This window comes from Zootoca vivipara, chromosome 2 (genome assembly GCF_963506605.1).
Source record: "Zootoca vivipara chromosome 2, rZooViv1.1, whole genome shotgun sequence".
Lineage (NCBI taxonomy): Eukaryota > Metazoa > Chordata > Lepidosauria > Squamata > Lacertidae > Zootoca > Zootoca vivipara.
This window is the reverse complement of record NC_083277.1, coordinates 20,562,303-20,587,788: the sequence shown is the minus strand read 5'-3', so window position 1 is coordinate 20,587,788 and position 25,486 is coordinate 20,562,303. Positions and strand designations below refer to the sequence as shown.

Genomic DNA, 25,486 nt, shown 5'->3' with positions numbered 1-25,486 from the left:
ATCATTACCAAAAGAAAAAAGAAATCCCCACTGTGTGCTACAGTTGATCTTCAGGGATGATTGCATCTGCAACAGGACTTGCATCTGCAGATCAAATACCTGTGATATCTCATAATAAAGTTCCATGATATAGTAAGTCCAAGTCCCAGAAGGTGGCTTTGTAGTCAATCACCATCAGCACCAGAAATTCTCTATCCATACTCACCACCCAGGCTTACTGGGCTGCAAATTTAATTATGAATCCCATTTTTTTGTCTTCCTTTAATCCTGTGGTTCTTTCTCCATCTCCCTCCCTCCCCCCCCCCAGCACTGCAAAACAAATATGATCAGCTACTTAAAGCACAGCTTTATTTTTCCATGTTAAGTTCTACCTTTCTGGCCTGCCTGGTGTATGCCAAGTGCCTTCAGGTACCGGATGCTCGTACTCTTATCCTTGGGATTGGAAGGGTTCTTCTTGGTCTGCCTCAAGACCTTTGAAAAGGCCAACTTCATATGCTGGTCTACTGTTTTCAACAGGAAGTATCTGAACATCAAATGGAAAAGGTGGAGGGCACAGATCAGTTAAAGATGCACAATAAATCTTAACTTTTCCAACACTGGCAGAAAAACCTTATTTCCTATCAGGAACAAAACAAGGCTGTTAATAGCCAACATTTGATGGCATGTAAGGTTTTTAAAACGTGCATTTATTTCAACAGACATATGAAGTTCAATAGACAGCTCATTTGGCATGTTTTATAAGCAATAGTTAGCTTCATATGGGCGATGTGAACTGAGAAGGTGGTCATACAAATCCATGAAGGATACAGCTAACAATGGCTATCAGTCTCAATATCTAAATGGAATCTCCATATTTTGGGACAGTATAACCCAAACAACAGGAAGTGGTGGCAGGATAGAGCACCAACATCATATGCTTGTGAACTCCCAGAAGTCACTCTGAAAACAGAACGCTAGACTGATTGCTGTCATGCATTCAAAGATTGATTAAACTTACACACATACAAACATGTACGTGTGAGTGAGAGAAAAGCTTGGAACCATGTAAATAAGTCAGAACTATGACCATATTGCACACTGGGAAAGACTGATTTTCCCATGACCACCTAGTAAGTTCACAGAAGGGAAACTGGAGACCTGCTGGTTCACTGGTTCATCTTGTAGTTTGTTGTTGTTGTTTAGTCATTTAGTTGTGTCCGACTCTTCGTGACCCCATGGACCAGAGCACGCCAGGCACTCCTGTCTTGTACTGCCTCCCGCAGTTTGGTCAGACTCATGTTGGTAGCTTCGAGAACACTGTCCATCTCATCCTCTGTTGTCCCCTTCTCCTTGTGCCCTCCATCTTTCCCAACATCGGGGTCTTTTCCAGGGAGTCTTCTCTTCTCATGAGGTGGCCAAAGTATTGGAGCCTCAGCTTCAGGATCTGTCCTTCAAGTGTGCACTCAGGGCTGATTTCCTTCAGAATGGATAGGTTTGATCTTCTTGCAATCCATGGGACTCTCAAGAGTCTCCTCCAGCACCATAATTCAAAAGCATCAATTCTTCGGCGATCAGCCTTCTTTATGGTCCAGCTCTCACTTCCATACATCATGTAGTTAACTATGCTAAACTTGCTCTGATACCTCATACCAAAATGCATCTAAGAGATTCTTCACTGGTAGTTTGTGTTCACATGTGCACATTAATTCACAGTTCACTAAAGAAGAGGCTTCCACGAAGACGGCATATTTATTAGTACTTACTTTGTGTTAAAAAACATAAGCGTTGTCAGCAAAGTGGCAGGAGAGTGAGCTCCAAGCTGCTTACACTCCCACAACATCTCTTCTGTCACATGGTTAGGAAGAACATAGCCTGTGAAGATCAGAAGATAATTTCAACAGATGTATGGAAACCAAGTAGCATTTCCAATCAACCACCCCAAAGTTCCTATTAAGAAAGAAAACTGATTTACAAAGGTTGACTAGCGACAGCAACTCCTACATATATAGCATACATTTCAGTTTACAATGACATCAAGTCTAACTAGCTGGTTTGATATTTCTAACAAATAGTTTGTAAGTATAGCTTATTTGGATACAACTCAGAACAAACCTAATGACATTGATGGACCTAAGTTAAACATGTTCATTACTTTTAGTGTGTCCGAGTAGAATGTTTGACCTTATGTAGCTCTGTATCATTATACACTCAAAAATACTTCATGTTATCTTGTTGCAACTACTATGCAAGCATATCATTACACAAAGATGAAGATAAAGGCAGACATTGGCTTGCCTAACTTATGATGCCCTAAACATTCTAGATCCAGTTCTCACCGAAAATGCGACCTCCTCAAAAAAAAAAAAAAACTTCAAATTCCATCTCACCAGAACAGGCTTTACAAGCAGAAGACTTTCTCAATTAGCACCCCAAAGCTTTGGGACACTTTCAATAGTTGTTCATTTGTGCTCCCGCTCTCTGGAAACAGATGAGGACTATTCTGTTCTGCTTCTGAATGTTAGCCTTACCATACATTTTCATTGTTTCAAGCTCTGTTATAAAATTCCACCATTTGGCATCAGATCAGTAAAGAGTTTGGGCAGATGTAAGAAGAGAACCAGATGGCTGGGATGAGCCAGGTAAAAACTACAGCAAAGGCTGCACAATGTGTGCCCAGATGTGGTTCCATCCATATTGAATAATGCAAGCCTGCACTTTGTACTATAGACAATATATTGGAAAGTGACAATATGGGTCCAGCTATACGGTGGTACCCGTACTTCTCTGCAGAAAAGCAAGGACAATTTGGGGCCTAGAAGTCTAGTACAAAAAGCAATTATTTGAAATTATTGCAGATTCTTCCTAGGTCCATTAAGGGAGCATTCGTATTCAAATGTTCTCTGAGGACCTTTGTGTCTAGACAGCGGTTACCAAGCCTATCTGTGGACTGAAGAGTCTCTTACCAAGAGGAGTGACCCGAGGCTGCACCTCCTTGAGCACTTCATGTAACCACTCAGTGAACCGTATGTAATATAGATCAGAAAAAATGTCATCGACTCGCCCATTTTCAAATAGATACTGCAAGAAACAGTTACACAGAGGTCAGGCAAACCTGCTCCTCATAGAATTAATTTTTTAAAAATAAAAAACAATCAGTTAGTCAGACTGTCTGTGTGTTTGAAGTGCACATGTGAAACATGAGGATTAGAAATCCTTCACCCCCCTGCTGACAATAGAGATCAGGAATCATCTAACAAACTCAACATTAACTCTCTAGCTTCAGTTTTACTTATCACGCCTTCCTATGTAAATCCTATAGTGCACAACAAACACATTTATTCAAAGAGCCTGAAAGGCTAGGCCAGGCATCCCCAAACTTCGGCCCTCCAGATGTTTTGGACTACAATTCCCATCATCCCTGACCACTGGTCCTGTTAGCTAGGGATCATGAGAGTTGTAGGCCAAAACATCTGGAGGGCCGCAGTTTGGGGATGCCTGGGCTAGGCCATGAAGCATCTGAAACTCAGATTAATGGAATTACCATTTACAAAGCATTAAAGTGATACTGAGCTAATTTCCAGAATTTGCAGCTATTAATAGCCTGTTTCTATGCATAATGATGATTAGAGTATGTTTAGTAATCTGCCGTTCTAAAGATCAGAACAGAATCCAGTCAACAGTTCTCAAGCCAAAGAGAAAACCAAGGATCTCAGGAGTGGAAGCAAATGTCTGCCTCTCTCACTCCAGCCTTGCACAAGAATCCTCCCAGTGACAACATATGCCCAGCATACCACTTTTAACATTATTTATAGAAAGGGCTTCCAAAATACCATACCTTTTGAATACACAGGAAGATATAGTACAGAACCTCTGGATCATAGGGTTCACCTTCACTGTTGCGAGCTTCACGAGTCATTAAGCACAACCCATAATTCAACTCTGCTACAGCAGAGGATATGAGATCTTCCTGGAATCTCAACAGCTGGCGTCCTGCAAATCATAGCACAGAAGGTTATTAATTGGCATTTCTCAGCAGAGATGTCTTTTTGTAGACTCAATCATGCTTTCCTGCTGCAACCTTCCCAATAAGCCTATACTGGCACTTCTCATTGTCCCCAGCATATACAAAGGTACCCCAAAATTTGCTTGAAATGGAAACTGAATAGATTTCAAACACACAACTTTCCACTCAGAGAGTAAATTGACAATTAACAAATGCCTGAGTATTCCTCAATAACAATGGGAAGGAGTCTGAGGTCAGAGTACCAAGAGTCAATTCAAAGCAAGGCTGACATTAGTATCCTTTTAAATTCATATTGCTGTGTCAATGAAAAAAATCCTGGGTGCCACAAACATTGCATATAAGCTGAACTGTTTTTAAAGTTAACAAGGCTTTCATATTTTTATTTTAAGCTGAAAACCTAACATACATAACGAAAGTTTGCCTTGCTTTATAAACACACCAAAACAAATTCAAGAAGGCAGCTAAGAATGAAATCAGCAAGAAGAGCAGAGACTCCATTACTTAGCAGAAAAATTATTAAAGAATGAGCTGAGCTGCCTGAAGGGAAAAGTTAAGCCCTGATCATCAGCAAGAACTCTAGAAACTGTTGATTATAGTGACTTACACACACTCACTGTATATAACCCACCCAAAGCCCTTGTAATTCAGCAGCCTATAACACTCTAACTAATCTTTACAAAGCAAAAGATTCCTATTGTTTGAAAGATGGAGCAGTACTTCCCTGCTCACAACACTTACTGCCAATAGGTGCAAGTCTGTTCTGAGACTCCTTCTCTAGCTCTGCGTTTTTAGTCTGTGCCCAGCTCTTCCACACTTCTAGTCCCTCTTCTGGCTTGAGAGAGTGTGGAAGGAGAAGTTCAGGTGAAGGCTGAGGCTGTGGTTGCTGCTCAACTTCAGCAACCTGAACAGTTTGAGCCTGTGGAAGAAAGTCAATTCTGATCACATAGGTATGAAAAGCTTTTGCTTACCAGTACTGTAGCATCTTCCTGCAGCCTCTAGAGCTACTCACCTGACTTCAGTTCATTAGAAGAACTGTACTATATTTGATTTACACCCTGGCAGTTTTAATTGAACGGTCCTCCAGGTGGCTTATAAAGTATTTCAATGAAGAGAAGATAATAAAAATGATAATCTTCATAGGAGGTGGGTTCAGGCTGTTTGCTCTTCATTTAATTCTAATGCTCAAAAGCCCCTGATATTTCACTACAAATACTGATCATTCTCAATTCCATGTACAGTGAAACCTCGATTTACATACGCCTCGTCTCACAAACGTTCCAAGTTGCGTCCACAGCAAACCCGAAAGTAAACACCGGGTTTGCCACAGTTCGTGCATGCGTGGAAGTGGTCTCTGCCATCTGTGCATGCGTGGAAGTGGCTGCCGCTGTCTGCGTGTGCACAGAAGCGCACTACCGCCATCTGTGCGTGGGCACAAGATGCCTCTTCTAGTGTACTGTTTCAACCAGCGGACGGACCTCTGGTACTGATTATGTCCGTAAGTAGAGGTTCCACTGTACAGTCATACCTCGTGTTGCATTCCGCTCATTATAGACTTTCAAGCTTACAAACGTGGCACGCTTTGCGCACGCGAAGCACTCAATCACACTGCGCACATGCGCAGAAGAGGCACTCTAGCTGCAGATTTTTCAGGGTGCAAACAGCACCCCAAAACGAATTAAGTCCGCAACTAGAGATACCACTGTACAGTATTTAGCTTGCTACCTCATTTTGACTTTACAAAGTCAAAATGCATAATCAAAACCCCGTGTAACATAGTGTCTACTACCCTTTGTTAGTTTGTTGCAACTACTGAGGTCTAGTTCAGAGAAGATAAGCTCCCCCCCCCCGCAAAAAAAGACCATGGTTTGTTGTCATGTGAATGGGTGGCAAGTTCAAGCATTCCTTCCTCTTCTAATGAGGCCAGCTGCAAAGCAGACTGCTAATTTCTTAAAACCAGTTTTCCATAATGTTACTTCAATTCTGGTTTGTTGGTTGCTGTCAAATCAGTTTCCTAGTTCAGACATTACTGTAAACTGATTTAGGAAACCATCTTTGCAGCTGGGTGAAAGAGGGAGAAGATGTCAACAAACCTTGAATAGAGATACAACAGAGTAAACAGATTGCCCTCTGCTGGGGGAAAGCTGAATGCTAATCATTTTAGCTAGCAAACACAGGATCTGAAGGTCACTGCGTCATCGGTTTGCCCACAGTTCTAAGTGCAATATTTCCATTAGAATAGATTTTTGTACAAGAAGGCCCTGTGTCTAAGAGTAGCATGCTATAAAGGTGCCCTGCCAAATTGTGATTTTGTATCTTAGTGCAGGCCAGGCAATTATTCAAGTTTTCAGTTACAATCCTTTTGATAAAACAAGACAATAGTAATAAAACCAAAAATAAGGCTGCCCACCTACCTGGATGTAGACTACTATCAGAACAAAACAATATGATAGCAAAACATGAGAATGCTTCGATCATTGATTATACACACTTACCTAAAGTCTTACCTAACCAAAACAACATGGAATAAGGCTAATACAGTAGCTTAAGTTTGTAATTTTTAATACATGACCCCCTTCCCATATTTGACATGCCTAGCAGTGCGAGGGCGAGAAAGCATAAACATTTAGAAGTTTGAATAGCACAGGCACCCCCAAACTTCGGCCCTCCAGATGTTTTGGACTACAATTCCCATCTTCCCCAACCACTGGTCCTGTTAGCTAGGGATCATGGGAGTTGTAGGCCAAAACATCTGGAGGGCCACAGTTTGGGGATGCCTGGAATAGCATAACTGAAACCTATACAAGACTGATAGCAGTGCCCTGCTCCAAATTTCCTATAATCAATCCTTCTCTTCTACTTTTTCCTTCCCCCCTTTTCATATCCCACAATTAACATACAATTCATTCGTTTTAAATGGTGCATTTTCAGTTCAAGAGGAATTGAGCTAGTATTTTTGACGCTATGATAAAAGCCTCTAAAGCAGGTGTGGCTAACCAGTGGCCCATCAGATATTATTGGGAATACTTCCATCATTCCTAACCATCAGTCACAATGGCTGGGGGCAGTGAGAATTGTTATCTCAGCTGGGACACATGTTAGCTCTAAATTGTGATCAATATATGAGATCTTATAGTAAGAATACCACAGAAGATTTAAAAAATAAAATAAGAAGCCCATTCCACATTGAGCCTCAGGGTCAGCAAATTCTGCCTGCAACAAGAATGCTGAGTCACAATACCTCCACAACCAATCTCTGTGCTTGGTTTGAGCAGGCTGAAGTACGGTATTAGCAATTTTGAAAAAAGGACTGGCTATAAATAGAAGATAAGGGCAGTAACTGCCATGTGATTATGCCAAACGTTGCCTTGATTCTGTGACTTCTATTGGCTTTCTTCACCATGCCTCATTATTATTCCTTGCTTTTTTCTTCTTGCTTATCCTTTTGTTAGTCTCAAGAGCCATTCAGTTTTAGCTCCCAGTTTACTGAATATATAGCTGGTACTTTACCAAGCAATACAATTTTTCCAGTGGGGTAGATGGCACACAGAAAGTAGTCTTGTTGAAGACAAAAGAAATGCAAGAAACAACATGGGAGTTGAGAAAATTTGGTGATGCTACTGGACCCAACAAGGATTGGCCTCAGTAAGTCTAGAACAGGGGTCGGCAACGTGCAGCCCATGGGCCAGATGGGGCCCACAAAGACTGTTTTACCGGCCCACGAGCCACCCCTGAACCAAGCCACCCGCTCTGCGAGTCCTCCGTGTACTGCGCTAAATCGGCACGGCGACTTGCCGAGCGGCGCCAGAAATTGTGTCTGCGCATGCATAGATACTGAAAATTGTGTCTGTGCATGGCCACGGAAATTGTGTCTGCACAGGTGCAATTTTCGGTGTCTAGGCATGCGCAGAAGCAATTTCTGGCACCACAGACATGCACAGACACGATTTCCGGCGTCACGCTGCGCCAGTCCGGCCCATGGACGATCTCCATGGGAGTGATCCAGCCCATGGCCAGTAAACCCTGCCGACCCCTGGTCTAGAACAAAAAACTTGAATCTTCTACATGCTCTAAGACAACACCAAAACCCTCCTATAATCCTATGGGCTAATATGAGAGTAGCCGTGGGAACCCAACACTCTCGCAAGTCAGGCTGCAAGGTATGTTAGAGAACCACAAACATGCTACATTTTGCTTTCTAGCAAAAATTTGGGACAATAAACAGAGAATAGAGAAATCCAATTAAGTTTATATTTCACTGGAAGTACTTAAGAGCTTAGAACAAAGGAAATTCTACATGTCATTTCATAACTGCATTTGAAAATTTTGAACCAGTGGTAATCACTCCTAACTAACTCATAGTGGAATATTTCTGTCAAAGTATTCCGTTATAATGGCAATTGTAGCCACACCCATTTTTTTACCCATACCCCACATTGCTGTACGGACAACTGAATTATGGAGTGAGTTTAGCATGAGTACAGCATGCTCTATCATATGCCATTCCATATTTGGGGTGAGGCGCATTTTCAAAGGCCACTTCACCATGTATTTACTAAAGAACCTGTTTTTACTTCAACCAAAACACCACAACCCTGGTGGTACCTCACAAGATGAATGCCTCTCGCGACGAAAAACTTGCTACTGCGTTTTGCGATGTTTTTAGACTAAGTTTTTTTTGCGAGTTTTTTTTTTTTTGCCACAGCAAACCACGCTTCGCAAGACAAAATTAACGCAAGACGAAGCGACTCGCAGAATAAATTACTTTCGTCTTGCGAGGCACCACTGTATATGAACCTCACTAACACGTACAAAGGAGGGACTGCAGTTCCAACAGGGATATGCTTTGTATAAAGTTCCAGGTACAACCCATGACAGATTTCAGACAAGAATGTCTCTCTCCGTAATGGCACCTGACTCTAGAGTTAGTGTTTTGCAAATCACTGATGTGATTTAGTCTCAATACAACCCATTATAATGGCAGCTAATAAAGCTTAATGATTAGCCCAACGGAAGATTTAGCATAAATATTAAGAGATTGGAAAGGCTTGCCTTATGTACACCATTAGAATAATGAAATACTTAAATGCAGGGTAGGAAGAAGTACAACACTGTCCTTCTGCATCCTAGTGTAATATTAACCCCTACCCCATTCTGCCATCCCAATATAAGAACAAAAAATGTTTCATTCACCCTGAACAGTAATAGATGTCTAGTCCCAGTCCAGTTTCAAATCTGGGAATCAGTGGAATTTGTACGATTTCAGCATTTCTGATAGTTAGCACCCTGAGGCAGGAACATTTACCTTTTGCAATTTACAGAGTTTGGTCCAATAGTCTTGACTGCTCTTTTTTTTAAAAAAACCACCCTCTAGTTTGTTTTTTGCAGAAAACCATTTGCAGAAACACAAGTATATTACATAGTTCTCAAAAGGGAGAAGAGGGGCATATAGGCATTACATTTCAAAATGTGCAGACAAGTTTCTGCATATTTCTTTACAGCAGGAAAGAGCAGAATATATGTGCCCCATGCTGCTACCTGAACCCCTAAAGCTCAAAATCCTCATCGTATGCCCACCCTTCCATACAAAATTCTGGAAGAACATATAGGTGCATGCAAGCGGAGTACCTTTACATAAAAACAAGGTATGCATTACTCTGAGGAAAGGTTTGCTGTCTTTGACACACTTCAGACAGTCCTGCTCTTGGCTAAGCTACTGCTCTCTACATTTGGAACACTCCACATTTGGTTGTTCATTAAAGTAGTTTACTTACAGAGCAAGTAACTTGCAGCTGCTGGTGTTGCTGCTGCTGCTGCCCCTGCTCTTGCGGTGTGGACTGCTGCTGCTGTGGGTCCCATATATGGACCGTCTGGGCTGTATTCTGATATGTCCCTGCCACTGCTTGCACCGCCACTGGAATGTGGATATTGCCATTCATAAACTGTGCTGGGAAAAGGGAGTTGGCAAGGGTTTGCACCACTTCCTCATGAGAGTTTTTCACTACTGATGCACCTCCCACCATCTTATCCTTGTCATCTTCCAGCTTCACAGTGGCTAGGGCCGTCGGGGAGCCACTGACATGGACGGCATTGTAGGCCTCCTGGGGGATGGCAATGTGGGTTATGTTTTGCTGCTGCAGGTCGCCACGTGGTTGCGCAGAGTAAACAGGGATGGTCCAAGTCTCTCCAGTAGGGCTGGTTATGGTCCCAGTGGCACTGTACAGGTGGGCACTATCCACCGTTAACAAGTCCGGCCTTAACGATACATAACTCTGCTGCTGGCCTTGGGGGATGGCCAGGACTGTGGCAACCGGCTGCCCTGAAATAGCATATGACACAGTAATAGGCATATCCACTTTGCGCTTCTTTACTGGCTGGAGGACACTGGCGGTGCTGATCCTTCGCTCGCCTTCGCGTGGTGAGCCCTGTTGAGATTGAGGAGGGGAAAGCGCCCCAACTGTCTGGATCTGGATCTGCTGGCCCCCAGCAATAGCCTGTCCTGCCACAAGCTGTGCCTGGATTTGCTGATGCTGCATATGTTCCTCCTGTATTTCGGCACCCTGGATTTGCTGAGCAGTCTGCACATGCTGCACCTGGATCTGAGCCGCCTGCAACTGAGAAGGGCTAGGACTCTGAAGTGCTTGACCCTGTATCGTCTGAGGTGTCGGCTGTTGTGCCTGACCTTGGATCTGCACTTGTACCTGTATGGGCTGATCTGAGGCTTGGTGAACAGTGAGCTGGGGAGAAAGCTGCTGAGTGGAGACTTGCTGAGGGGACTGCTGAACCTGAACTTGCACCTGTAAAACAAGGATTCAAAAGTTAGCATTCATTAACTCCAAAACCTCTGAACCACTGACTCTTGCGATTATAATATAAATGAACTGTCAGTTGGGTATCAGAATGTGGCCATACATAAAGAGCAGTCATTTCTGTACACTTGGGGACCACCCAATATTTCAAATTACTGTAACTTGTAAATTAAGGCAAGAGAGAAAAACTGACAATATCCCAGTGAAGAATGAGCACTCTCAGTGGCCTTCAACAGCCACAGAATATTGAAGGCAGCTGTACATCAGTTTTTGGCTATGAAAGAATTTAGTGTAGTCAAGCTTGTAAACAGGTCACATGCAGCATCCTGGAAAGGGGCTGGTGGCACAAATTGGGATCGGAGAATGTGCATCTGAGGCTAAATAACTCATCTTCCCTGCACTATATGTGGAGGTTTGGGAAGAGAAGTTGGGAGAGAATAGGCACTTTTTCAATTTCCCACTCTCCAGAAAAAGAACTCTGGTTTGAAGCAGACAGTTAAATTTCTAGTGATATACAGAAGAGCAAGGGATGTTTTCAGAATGATAAAATGAGACTTTTCCCCAACCACTCCAACCATCCCCAGGAGTCCTGAAAAGCACTATGAATCTTCTGTTCTAGGCTGGCTTGAGATCTGAATAGCACCTTCCCAGGATACCACAAACTTATTATTCAGACAACATTTTCTTACAAGTGTGTGTATGTAGTTAGAACTTCTCAAAAAGGCTTAATAGTGCAACTATAAGAAAATGGAAGGAATGGATTTCCTACAGAGGCATCTTGCTATACTGGAATGTTTTTGAATGAGTATAATGCAATAAAATTGCAGTAAGAAGTGATAGCTGAAGCACTCAATAAAACTTAAGAAATTCTTACTTTCTTTTAGTGATAGTAACACATATAATGCTTTAAAGCCTGCAACAGAGGCAGTAATACTTTCCAAACTTCACATTATTGTCCTCTTGTTAACACCAAACTAGGGACAAATTCTTACATGTGTTTCTAGCACTGCATACTCCTATGGGAAATATAATAGTGCACTTTTGTCTGAAGTCACAAATCTAAGATGGTAACTTTATGTGTAAAACCTGCGAACAGATTGATCCCCAAATTAAACTGAGGTGTGTTTTTTTAGAAGATTTTAACATTTACAGGTCTTTAATTTACAAACTACTAATTTTTCTGCAAATGTGTTGAGTCCCACAAATATGCAGATACTACCCACAAAAATAACTATGGGTGGAAATACTAGATATGAAAAATTAATATAGTAATGAGGACATGCTATCACTCAAAACTCTTATATGCTAATCTTGAAATGCAGAAAAGAGAAACAGTCAAAAGCAGAAAACAGAAAGGATAGCTGATTATACAAAGACCAGCTAAGTTAATGTAGATATAAGTCAAAGCAAAACCACATTTCTAGATATGATTAAAAAGTGCTCTAAGTCAGTTATGAAACTGACGAGAAGCAGCAACAAATTCTGACTTAATCCCAGCAGTTTCCAAATTCCGTAATAAGACACAAGTGTTGAACTACATTCAATATACTCAGTTAACTGAGCATGCTTGAAATCTAGGTTTATCCCAAATATAAATTTTGGGATTACCGCTGCAGAATTCAGGAGCTCCTTTTTAGAAGCAGTAACCTCTCAGTGCCACATGTATCAAACGGTTTACCTTTTTTTGTCCAGCATGTGTTGTCTAATTTAAACATCATTGACCATTTTAAAAGAAAGTTTAAAAAAGTTTTTGTTTTCATATGTTATTTGTTGGAAATAAATAAAAAGAAGAAGCTACCAAGCACATAATTACATTCCTATCACACACAAGATTTGTGAAGCTCCCCTCACTCACAAAAAGGCTTCAAATAGTTTTCTATGAAGATTAAAGCAATCTGTATGTAGAATATGAACTAATCTCACCCAAACTCTACACAGGCAGTAGAAAGGAATGTGTCTGTAATAATCCTGCTGGTCAAACCAAAGCATAATCAGCAAAGCAGACAGACTTCTCTCATGTCCACTGATATAATCAATACAGAAGCATTTGCTTTTAGTTTCCAGCTATATATGGAACATAGAACCAAAGTGGTGGTGGTGAATGAACATGACAAAAAAGGTCTCCTATTGTTTCAAAGATACAGTCATACCTCAGGTTACAGACGCTTCAGGTTGCGCGTTTTCGGGTTGCGCACTGTGCCAAACCCAGAAGTACCAGAATGGGTTACTTCCAGGTTTCGGCATTCATGCACACACAGAAGCACTAAATCACATTTTGCGCATGTGCATAAGTGCCAAATCGCGACCCGCACATGCGCAGAAGTGGCGCTGCCGGTTGCGAATGTGCCTCCCGTACGGATCACATTCGCAACCCAAGCGTCCACTGTACTCTCAAAGTGTAAGGCAAAGGGGGTGGAGTGACAGAAGAACAATCTAAGCATAGTTCACAAATGTATGCTTATCACTCATGGTTGCAGCATCAAAGATCAAACAGATTGACCTTTGTGTTACCTCGAACAATGTTTTTAGTAAATAGAAATTCAGCTGAAAACCAACAAATTTGAGTAATTAAGCAATGAGAAACCAAGCTATGTATATGCATGTATGGAGCAGGAATACTGTGTAGTCAAACTGTTTGGGGTAGCCTATCAAAGCAAACAAGTTAAAACTTCCTGTGCTTTATTTTCATAGGTGCTAACTGCTTATCTTGTTCTTAAAATTAAGACAGCTTCTTGTTAGTTTAATAAATATTTAACAAGGCACCTTCTTACTCCTCCTCAAGACAAAGCTTTATATTGTTTAAGCTCCTTGGTGCTGGGGCATAGGCTTCCTGATAAATTGCTGGCAGCTACTTATATCTTACATTTAAGTGTATCTCAGGAAGGTAGTGAAACTGGTTTCTTCTGAAGCTTACAAAGGACTACCAGCAAATATCACATTGCAGGCTTGTTTGTTTTTAATGCTGTGCTTCAGGGCAGACTGCGGGGTGGGAGATACCTTAACTGCATATACCTTGGATCCTGAATGCCTTGGTACTCAAGACATTTTGGCTCCCAAATGCCACAAACCCAAAAGTGAGTGTTCTGGTTTGCAAACGTTCTTTGGAACCCGAATGTCCGATGGGACTTCCACAGCTTCCGATTGGCTGCAGGAGCTTCCTGCAGCCAATCAGAAGCCGTGCTTTGGTTTCCAAACTTTTTGGAAGTCGAACGGACTTCCGGAATGGATTCCTTTCTACTTCCAAGGTAAGACTGTATAGATGTCATTCAGCAGCTTTAGTGCTCATCTGTGAAAACGTCCTTTCAGGTACCTGACTAGGAATGCCTTACATGCACATGGAGAAAAAGTATAGAATCATATGAACTAAAAAGGAAGACTAGTTTGCTTTAATTCTCTATATGATACCCAATTCGTACTTTTGATAAAATTTGGTAACAACTTATAAAATCATTTCGCATTGGTATGCCTCATTTCTATTATGCCTTACTGCTAATATGCAAGTGCCCCCCCCCCAAAAAAAAATTCTTCGGCAGCCCACAGGTGCTTTTGTGAGTTGCAACAGCTTTCATATTTGAGAAATAAAATGTATTTTATCCAGAGACAAGTTTAAGTGCCAAACCAGATATGCAGTTGGACACTCACAGAGCATTTTCTTAGTCACATTTAGCTTGGCCCAGAAGATATAATGGCAAAAATGCTACAGATCACAAATTCAGAGCTATTTATCTTTCAAAAAAAAAGTCCCATTTTTTTAGTCATGTGAAGGCAACCCAACTCTGAACAAAACAGCTCTGACAATATTTGTGTGTCTGGAATTGGACGCATGCGCTAATTTTCCCAAATGCACATTTCTATATCAGCCTCTCACATCATGGTGATGGTAACTATCTGTCCATAGAACTCTCTTGCCACACAGAGTTGAATCAATTTTAATTTCATATTTGAGGGCAGAGTAAGAACATTGTAGTTCAATACTTAAATTAAGTTCAATACTTAAAGTGATTAGAGTTTTATATCTCTTGTGTTTAAAAAGAAGAAATATAATATGCAACTAGCTAATGCAAAATAGATATGTAGAGTAGTCAATACATTGCTTATGCATTGCTCACAATGAATGAAATCCCCAGTGCTTTCTTCAGCGTTTCTCAACCGCTGTTCCGCGGCACACTAGTGTGCCGCGAGACGCTAGCTGGTATGCCGCGACGTGCGGCGACGAGAAGGGCTATTTGCATTGTCACGTGCCTTGACCCGCGGGAAAGGAAGCCGGCCGGGTCACGACGCGGGGCGAGCGCAGCTCTCAACAGCCACCACCACGGGAGGGTGGTTTTAGACAAACTTAAAGAAGCTGGCTGGATGAGCTCAACCTGAAACTTGCTGAGCAAAGGATTGTGCTGGCAGAGAAATCAGCGGCTTGTGAAGCCTTATTACAGGAGATTGCAACCAACACAGCAATTGGCAAGTGTTTCTTACAGTCATAATTATATAGTCAATATAGGGCGGCACAGAGTTAATTTTTTTAAAACTTTTTAATGGTGGTGTGCCTCGTGAATTTTTTCATGGAACAAGTATGCCTTGGCCCAAAAAAGGTTGAGAAACGCTGTTCTACTTTGTATTGCATTATACTTCAGTGCTGCTGTTTTTAACTAGATTGTATTCTTTTGTTAAAATTTATTTTTAATGGTCCGAAGAGGTTTAGAACAGCAATATTTGGGATACCTTCAAGCTATACCAGGTCCGATGGAAAAGGTTCGAATAATTAGAGTATTGTTCAACACCCTCATTATTTCATCTATAAGATATTTCTATATTCTGTGCATCAATAGGGTTGTTGTTTTTCTATATAAATAAAAGACTGGCCTAATCCTAAATTTAAGCATTCAGTATACCACAACTGATTCTTACACAGATTCTATCTATATATCAGTGCCAGGAATATCATATGCTAAGTTCACTATTACAGATGGATGGTTGAAAGTGCAAATAGCATCCAGGTAAGGCAACATAGTTAGAACTATCTCCAATGGAGACCTACAGCTAAGTGTTATGCCTAGGTATTGTTGCATTTAATTAAATGTCAGGGGCACCTAGGTTTGCTGAACAAGTCTTGTTTTTCTAATGTAAATAAAACTCTTTGAAGAAATTCAAATGAAAGCGCTAGCCTGTAACTGTTTACACAGTAGCAAAGAGCCATGTACTTTTGAATCACATTAGGTTTCATAATACAGAGAAATATAGGATTAGTTTACTAACCTCTGAAGCATGACTACATTTTCTGCTAGTTTGTTATTGTCTGTACTTCAAGTTAAACACAATATGGCCACAAAACACAAAATGGCCACAAAACATGTGTTTGCTTCAAGTAGTATAATAAAGTAAGCTCTAAATTCCTCAATGGGGAAAAATAATTCCTAAATCAAGGGTGAACTAAACTGCTCACTGTGTTTCCAATTACTGGGGACTGGCAGAATCAAATATTAGGAGTCAGTATTACAAATCTAAGGTTAATCATCCCTGTTACTCAGATCTATGTATGTATGCAATTATGATTCCATATATAGTTGGAACTGGCAACCATAAGGCCACAAGCAGAATTTGGCCTCAGGTGACTGCCAATTGATTCCAGGAGTCCTACTGCCAGTGCTGATGCAGAGCCTTGAAAGAATCTCTCTTTACTATTCAAAATGTAAAGCTCCATGATGGCAGACTCAAAACTTTTGTGATCAGGTTTATGTTAACTGAATTCAGTAAGGGTTGAAAGGGAAAGGAAGAAGACAGAGAAGTTATGAACCTGACTGCTAGACAAGCCCTAAATGGCTGGGATCCAGGCTATCAGAAGGGCTGTACCTCCTTGTATGAGCTTGCCCAGGCTTTATCATCTTCAGGGGAGACCCTGCTCTCGGTTCCACCACCATCACAGGTAAATTTAGTGAAGGCACAAGAGAGGGCTTTCTGAGTGGTTGCTCCCAGATTGGCCCCCTCTCTGCTTTCCTTTCACCAGCAGGCAAATGCAAAGTGCCTAAGGAACGCATGACCCAGTTATTAACGCTGAATCATGTAAGTTACAGTAAGCCATTTGTTTACCATTAGGTATTCACCAGAATGATGGGTATTATTGGTTTAAATGAAACACTAGAAGCAGTCAGGAAGTTTTGTGCAAATGTGCTTTAAAAGTCACTTCTGCAGAAGAATATGTCTGAAAATTCAAGATACACCAGGCCTCTAGAAATATGGATACAATGTTTGAAAGAATGGCATTTGGGAAGTAAAGTTAAAATTGATTTGCCTTATTATTGTGCTCTTTGGACTATACAGTACTCTTCTTAATAATTTACCGTATCTTATGGTCATGTTTGCTTTTAAAGAACATTCACAGATATCCAACACTGAGAGGACTTTCCCCTTCCTCTCCTCTGCAGCCCCATGCATGCCCAACATTTGGACAGCTGAATATCACCCAAGTACTTAACACAGGTACTTTATGCACTATGAAAAGAAAAAGAAAAATTAGCAGGGTGGAGAAATTTAAATTAAGTTTCCCATTTGAATTAGATTGGTCCATGTAACAGAGATATAGAAAACTAAACAAAATCTTTAACCTATCTGAATGACGAGCAAAAACATTTGAACCTAATAACCACGTTCTTTTTCAATTATTTTGTTTTGGAGGGGAGGAAATGCAAGGAGTATGTCTCTATAGTTGTCTATGAAAGCTGCCCAGATCTCAAATTCCTGCATATTTTTATGTATGAAAGCAGCAAAGAATAAGACGTGCATCCTTTTAAAGATTACCTGAACTTGCTGGGGTTGCTGCACTTGTATTTGCTGCTCTTGCTGTGTTTGCTGCTGGACGCTTGTTGTAACTGGGCAAGCAAGTTCAAGCAAAGATCCAGCCACTTCTGTGCTATCTGTGTAGATGCAGTTGCCACCTTGCTGGTATACCATGGTGGTGGTAGCAGCCGTCTGCTGAAACTCCTGTAAGGCTTCAGGGCCCTTGGAGGCAAGGGAGTCCAGGAATTCCTTCATCCTATGCTGTGGGATTGTTCGTGCTTTCACACGGATGTATTCTTCAAAGGAAATGGTGTTATCCAAAGAATTATTCATATTGCAAGGTACTCAGGATTCCTTAAAAGAAACAAAGCAAGCCATTACAATTACACTCTAAGCCACTCTCTTTACATTTCTGATGTCTTTATCAATAAGGTAGAAATATTATTCAGGTCATTCTGACTACTCACCACAGGTTAATTTATTGAAAAGTCATGCATAACAGACACATGCAGCTTTCTATTAAGATCCACTAATCTACAAATCCATTGTCTTTCAATGAGAACCTCAACTCAAGGCAGTCAAGCCCAATCCAAATCAGATGATTAAAGTCTCCACTGATATATGGTACCCTCTGTAAAAACTGGGAAGTTCCCACTAGGCATGGAATAAATTTTTTGTTGTTGTTTTTTTAAAAAGGTTCCACAACTCCAATAGGCTACTGATTCCCCTGAAATGTTTGTCTCCCTGTGCATGCAAAAAAGGTAACCATTCCTTGCAACGTAGCGTAACATTACTCAGCACACAAAACCAAGCCACAATGGTGCAAGAACAGGAAAATCTGAAAGGAAGTTGGGTGGGAGGAGAGGAAAGATGGGAGAATCTCTCCAGGAGGTGGAGGTTCCCAATTTCCAAAAGGGAAACATTCAGGCTCTGCACAGGTAATTCTGATTCAGAGAGTAAGTGGATCATTGCTCCAAGTAAAGAGACCTTCCTTTTTGTGGATGCTCTAACACATTATTTCATGGCTTCAGTATCAACCACACACTAAGTAGAAATGATTCATCAGGGCCTGGAAATTTTGCACAAGTGTACAATTTAATGCCTTAATGGTCTTAGCTTCCACTAAACATGCACACCAAGTTTCTCTTTAAAGTGTGGAAATTTCAAGAACTGGGAGAGACTAGTAGGACCTTATTGTTTTGCCTAGTATGTATCCTAATGACTAAAATAATTATGCGAAGCAAGGTAATCTGCATAGCTCATACAGGCTATGGTATTTTTTTTCGTGTATACCCACTGAGCCTTGCATAGATTCACTAAATCTGCAGGCTGAAAGGCCTCCATCAATTGGTGGGCAGGCCACAGTGGTAAAGTTTTCATTAAGCAAAATTAATTGTTTTGGCAAAGGCTTTGCCAAATCTATTGACTTACAGTTGAACAACATAGGCCATTCAAAAAGTCAAAAGATCTTAGAAAATAAATTCAAAGTAAATATATATACACATTAGGTTGGCTAATATTTTTCATATTACAGTCGTACCTTGAAAGTCAAATGCCTTGCGAGTCGAACATTTTGGCTCCCAAACGCTTCAAATCTGGAAATGAGTGTTCCGGTTTGCGAACGTTCTTTGGAACCCAAACGTCCGGTGCAGGTTCTGAGGCTTCCAATTGGCTGCAGGGTGCAGGTTCTGAGGCTTCCAATTGGCTGCAGGAGCTTCCTGCAGCCAACTGGAAGCCACGCCTTGGTTTCCACACATTTTGGAAGTCAAACGGACTTTCAGAACGGATTCCAATCGACTTCCAAGGTACGACTGTATAAGTACGGAATTTGTGTTTCCTTATGAAAAATATGAAATGGGGTGAAAAATGTATACAGAACACACACATCCCTGGTCAATACGCATAAATCCTGAGAAGCAGTCTTTGTTTTTTAAACAACATAAGCGTCGCTAATAATTCTGAACACTTAACAGTACTGAGTTACAAGGCATAGCAACGTACGAACTAGAATTTCTCACTCATAAAGCATTATATGTAGTTTCCACTACCAAAGAAATTCTGCAATTAAAGAGAAATGAAAGCTCAAGAGATACACCACCAGTTACTACACCGTGAGAAAGCCTGAGGGGAGAGAAAAGTCATCACTTCAATAGCCATTGAAGTGAAGCCACCCAGCACCTAGGCATTTATTTGTTCACATTAATATATTTATTGTACAAAGGTAGCCCTTTGTACAATATTATTAATAATAATTACCTGCAGTGGACTACTGTAGGACTCAAATAAAAGTTTCAGATTTCAGCTACCATTGAGACCAGAGGATGATGTCTGGGCCCTCTATCAAATTTCTTGTTTTTGAAAAGTCAAGCAGATGTCTCTGGCCCTGGCTACATATTATTTGGAGCAGCATGAATGCTGCTGCCCCATGGGTGCTCCTGCACTACTCTTGGTATCATCTGCAACTTCCATCTACATTATTAGGATGGAACACACACCATGCCAGCAATGCATACCCAAATTGGGTCAGAAATTGGCATCATGGTATAACTATATGATTCTAACTGAGAGGATGCGAATTGCAGTTACTACCAATCGTCATGTGGCAGCAACCATCAGGATGGCAGCAAATGCAGGACTCCGTGTATAAATGAGGCCTCAACAATTACCATATTTTTCCATGTATAATTTAACCCAAAATTAAGAAAATACACCATGCACTATCTGTGTATAAGACGACCCCCTTATTTTAAACTTCAAAAATTTAGGGGGGAAAATATTATCTTATACATGGAAAAATACGGTATGGGGATTTTCAGGGGGGATCCTATGCAAATTAGAGAGTGATCTAATTTAGAATACTTATTTTACTTGTATTTAGAGAACAAAGCTAAAAACTTTGAAACTGCCACACTTGCATAATATTGTATCTGTAATTGGCACCCGTTCATTGTTACTAAAGAATTTATGGAAAATTTTCTGCAGAAAAGTAAAGCACTAGAAACTTTCCCACAGATCATGGGCATCAATATCACACCAAGCAAACCTAAAGGAATCAGACAATTACATTTAACATATACGAGGCCCAATTGCTACAAGAATAGTTGCAAACTTGCCATGCCAGATACATCATCAGATGCAGATGGATCCAAAAATAGACCCAAGCCAAAAATGCAATTATGCTTTTAAAATAAGAGACATAACATGACTGCCACTGTAACAGAATGTTTTTCAAATCAGGCCTATTTAATAGTTAAAGTTTGGAGGGGCAAAATCTACACATTGCCTAGAGAACTCTTTATATTTAGCTAGTAACTCTGATCTACTTTTTCTAGAAAGTTGTAAGTGAAACATATTGCTCCCATATTTTAGCCACTTAAGTATTCAAATTAAGATGCTTAATAAAAAAGATCCCCACTTTTCCAATCAAGGTTCCAGGTGGCAAAAATGTTCTGCCTGTGCAAGGCAGAACTAATGATGCTATTCCCTTTGCTGCTGACCCAGTAAACACAATTCCCCAACAGCAAAGGAGATTAAATCTAACATATTTGACACACCGCTTTTTCCAGCAGAAAAGCATTTGGTGGCACTGGCTAGAATCAGCTGATTCTAGCCAAAGAAGTAGCCTTTTCAAATGCATTGCCGTCACAGAATGGGGTAATAATTCTCAGGTTTAATACTGTATTGGATCTCACACTGGAATAAAATTATACTCCAATTCCAAACATACTGCTAAGCCCCACTGGTACTCAAGGGAATTTACATCTAATCAAGCTGCTAAGGATAGTCAGATTCTGTAAAAGTTAAAAGAACAGTCTGTGTGTCTCCCCTGCACACCACCTTAATTTTGCAATTTGTGCAAATTTTAGGAATAGCTAACTATGGAGACATACGGCTGGATTTGAGGAATTAACCATTCTATGTTCCTTCTTCCCATAAGTCCTAGGTGCAACCTGAAACCTGTATACTGTAGTATCTAGAAGAGATTTAAATGTTTACTACCTCCCACATTCCATTTAGGACTCTGACCAGATGCAGACACAGTAGCTTCCCCAATCAAATAACCTGATAAACACTATTTTGTGGGCATTTGGGTTGGTCTAATGGAAGGCAATATGGATTCTGGAACATTATGGCTATCAAGACACTGAAGGAGTCATCATTGTTTTCAAATCAGTGGATTTTGAAATGCAGACCCTTTTAGTTTGCCTCGATCTTATGTACACAGATAAGATTCTAAGATACTTAATAAAGTATTATTATAACATTGGGAAATATTCATGGGCCCAGTTTTCTAGGGCAAATATGATTTCCACAAATATACTAGCTAGAGAATGCCACACAATATTCAAGAGCCTTCTGTCTCCTGCATTTTGAAGTACCTTTACATACAATTAGGACTTAAGATCTTAATTTCTATTTCTATGAAGCTATTAAAGGATGGATCACACAACTCATACTTTTGAGAACCAATGATTAAAATTGAAATAAAAATCTGGTCTAACATTATAACTGTTGCCTTTTTCTGCCACCACTTCAAAAAGAAGCAACTGCAAGTTTAAATTGTTTCACAGACGTTATCCAGGGTGTCGCTGTGGTCTAAACCACAGAGCCTAGGGCTTTCCGATCAGAAGGTCGGCAGTTTGAATCCCTGCAACAGGGTGAGCTCCTGTTGTTCAGTCCCAGCTCCTGCCCACCTAGCAGTTCGAAAGCACATCAAAGTAAATAGGTACATGACCCAGAAGCTGTCTGCGGACAGACGCAGGCTCCCTCAGCCAGTAAAGCGAGATGAGCACGCAACCCAAGTCATCCGCAACTGGACCTAACAGTCAGGGGTACCTTTACCTTTACCCAGAAATATATCTTTCCTTTCCTGTAAATCTAGGCACATTATATAGTAAGGGTTGATAACTCTCTACCTAAGAAGATTTGACCAACTCATGAAATACTTTACCACTGCTTCCAAGATCCTTTTCCCAATTAAATACTGGTGAACAGTTGAAATTCACATTTTTCCCTACCTTGTCCACACCTCTGTAACCTAATGTTACTGGTAGGAAACAACTTTTCTTTTCACAGGTGCTACTGTCACTACCACTGTTGCATAAAACTGGGGCAGATTAGTAGTTAAACATTTGAAACTTTCATTTACCAAATATTTTAGCGGTAGCAAGACGAACTCTGGGGGAAGCTTAGAGTGGTATAGGACAAAAGTTGACAAGAATTCTACAATGGAAATTTGCCCATCCCAAGTTGAACCATCACAAGCTGTTTTACCTCCTTCGAATCTTCCAGTCTTCTGGAAGTCTTCTGTTATATAAGTTACAAGCACCAGTGAATTGCAGGAGATATTCTTCAGCCTAGTGTCACTGTGCCAAGATACCATCCAGAAAAAAAGTAATGCACATCAAGTGTGTTAATGCTCTAGCCAACATCCATAAATATAGAAATGCAAAATAAAAAATTCCTTCCAGTAGCACCTTAGAGACCAACTAAGTTTGTCATTGGTATGAGCTTTCGTGTGCATGCACACTTCTTCATGTTAATGATACCATTGCTGCAGAAATCATATATGAATCAAAGGTCAGTTGTTTGTTTGTTTACTGAGCTTTCATCCTTACATGACCTTGGTATAATGTGCATTCCATCAACTTTCAGGAAAAACTGAAATAAATTATATGTAAAACAACAACTCCTGCCTAAGGAAGCAAGTATTCCTTTATCTGCATTTTCATGTAAATATTAAATCTGGAAAGTCAGGCCAAGCGGATTATCAAGCAGTTAGTTCTGAGAACTTAAACATTATTGAAAGCACACACATTTGTAGTATGCAGACAATCTAAACTCACCAGGCACCATGCTGTATGTATTTCTGATATTCATGTCCTGAACTCTTAGACTCGTGACATTCTGGAGAAGACAGAACAAAGAAACCCTTTCCATCCCCACTTTAAATGTATTTATTGAAGAAATATAATGGGAGAAGACAATGTTATATGACAAAGTTGGTAGAGATGTGAAGCACCCCCCCCCCAAAAAAAAGTCCAATCCCCCACCTTTCCCCAATTTTTTCACATTTCTAGAGACTCCATTGTTTTAAAAAGGCATTTCAGAAACCTTGAATGAGGTAGCAAGTGAAAGAACACAGGCATGGCTGCAGTAGATACAGGAAGCATTGAAAGTCTGTATTGTCTACACCAGGTGTGGGAAACTTCTGGCGCTGCAGATATTGATGGAATTTCCACCATCCCCAATCAACACAGCCAATGGGTTGGGATGAAGCAAGTTGTAGTCAAGCAACAGCTGCAGGACCGCAGAGTTTCAGAATAATGTAACTTCCAGCCCTATCTGGAGATTGTGGGGGCTGAACCTGCAACCTGTTGTATATGTGCACCCACCCACTTCAGTTGTTTATTACTAGTGCAGCACAAGTAAGCAGCACAAGTATTTGGTCCACCCTACTGATCAAGACATGTTTTTGACATTAGGCACATGCTAGCGTAAAAGTAGATTAGTATATTTCCATAGTACTGGTAGCATACTGTGCTTTACATTTAAAAATGCTCTAGCTAAGGGTCTGAAAGCCTAGAAGAGCCCTAAGAAAATGCACAGGAACAAAAGGTGCTCTTATCCACAAACACCTAGGTTTTAAAGTACTACAAAACTCTGTGGAATGCTAAAGGAATACTGTAGTTCACATGACAGACCCACAGAAATTGCAACCCAAGAAAGGGCCCACAATAGATTCTTTCACCCATCTCTATCATTAGTAATGATAAATAGGGCAAATAATCCCAGTCACTGGTTGCAGGGAAACAGCAGTGTTAAAAGGTATCTATCGGTTTTCAGGAAAACGAAATCTAGAGCTGCAATCAGCTGAATAGGGAAAGTTACTCAGCTTGGGGGGGGGGGGAGAGAGAGAGAGAGAGAGAGAGAATCACTCAAGTAAGCCTAACTGTCCTGTCAGAGGTATTGTACAATGCTACACTCAACGGTCCACTGTAATCACAGCATGAAGCGCTTTCAGATATTGTAAATATTGCAGGCTCCTAGACAAGGCCCGCACACCGAAAGGCCCCGCCTTGATCCGCCTCGCCTCCATTTATTATAGCCTTCTGGCAAAGGGTGGGGATGAGCATCCTTGTTCGCGCGCAAATGGCTAGGTGAGGCGGAGGAAGAGAAGCAACGGCGGCGGCCGAAGGGGTAGGGGGTTCGGGAAGAGTGAGGAAAATTGGCCGCAGCCGTGGCAGCTCACCCCGCCTCCCCAGGGTCTCTGCAGCACTAGGGCCCGCCGGCCTCATCCTGGAACTTCGCCTACTGCTGCTGCACCCGAGTCCGCGCCTTTGAAGGAGAAGCGGCGCGAGCGCGCCCGCAGCAGACCAAGGCGCGCGCCCGGTCCCACGGCCCTGGTGGACTTCCTACCGCGCGAAACACCGGGAACGCGCGCGCCTGCCGCCTCTGGAACCGGGGGGGGGGGCTGGTGAGGGGAAGAGTCGGGAGCGCAAGGCGGGGCCGCGGGCACCGTGGAACGAACGACGCAGGCCTCGAAGTCTGCGCGCCGCGGCCCGATCCCGCCCTACGAGTTTCCTATTCCAACACGCACACGCACGCAGAGATCCTCTCCCACCACCACCACCACCTGCCCCCCACCGCGGAACGCGCGCACGCGCTCCCCAGCGCCACACACAACAGCCGGGTCCGGGCTCGCGGGAGCGCGCTTCGGCCCCGCTACCCCTCCCCCTCCCCGCCGCCGCTATTCTTTTTCTTCTCCTTCGCCGCCGCCTCCTCCTCCACCCCGCCCGGTCTGAGGCAGCTCTTCTTCTTCACCAGCACCAGCACCCGCCCCACTCCAGCCCTCCCGTCCGCCACACGCCCGCCGCTCGGCTCTCCGCGTCCCCGCCAAGCGCCGCCT

At 41.7% G+C, this 25,486-nt stretch overlaps 1 protein-coding gene across 4 annotated transcripts in view; it reads right to left on the bottom strand.

Annotated features, from left to right (window-relative positions):
* The window catches only part of QRICH1 (glutamine rich 1), a 29,029-nt gene that overhangs the window by 3,392 nt on the left and 151 nt on the right, over positions 1 to 25,486 (bottom strand). For 2 of the 4 annotated variants that reach the window (XM_060271271.1, XM_035106842.2), the window contains exons 2-8: positions 17,599 to 17,931; positions 9,775 to 10,797; positions 4,742 to 4,919; positions 3,815 to 3,969; positions 2,943 to 3,057; positions 1,743 to 1,851; positions 372 to 523 (exon numbers count right to left, since the gene is read on the bottom strand). In XM_060271271.1, the coding sequence (XP_060127254.1) occupies positions 372 to 523; positions 1,743 to 1,851; positions 2,943 to 3,057; positions 3,815 to 3,969; positions 4,742 to 4,919; positions 9,775 to 10,797; positions 17,599 to 17,910 (2,044 nt within the window). In that variant the 5' untranslated portion in view covers positions 17,911 to 17,931. Of the gene's footprint in view, positions 1 to 371; positions 524 to 1,742; positions 1,852 to 2,942; positions 3,058 to 3,814; positions 3,970 to 4,741; positions 4,920 to 9,774; positions 10,798 to 17,598; positions 17,932 to 19,117; positions 25,292 to 25,486 lie in introns of those variants that run through there. The other 2 variants (XM_035106843.2, XM_035106844.2) reach the window with 2 other exon arrangements.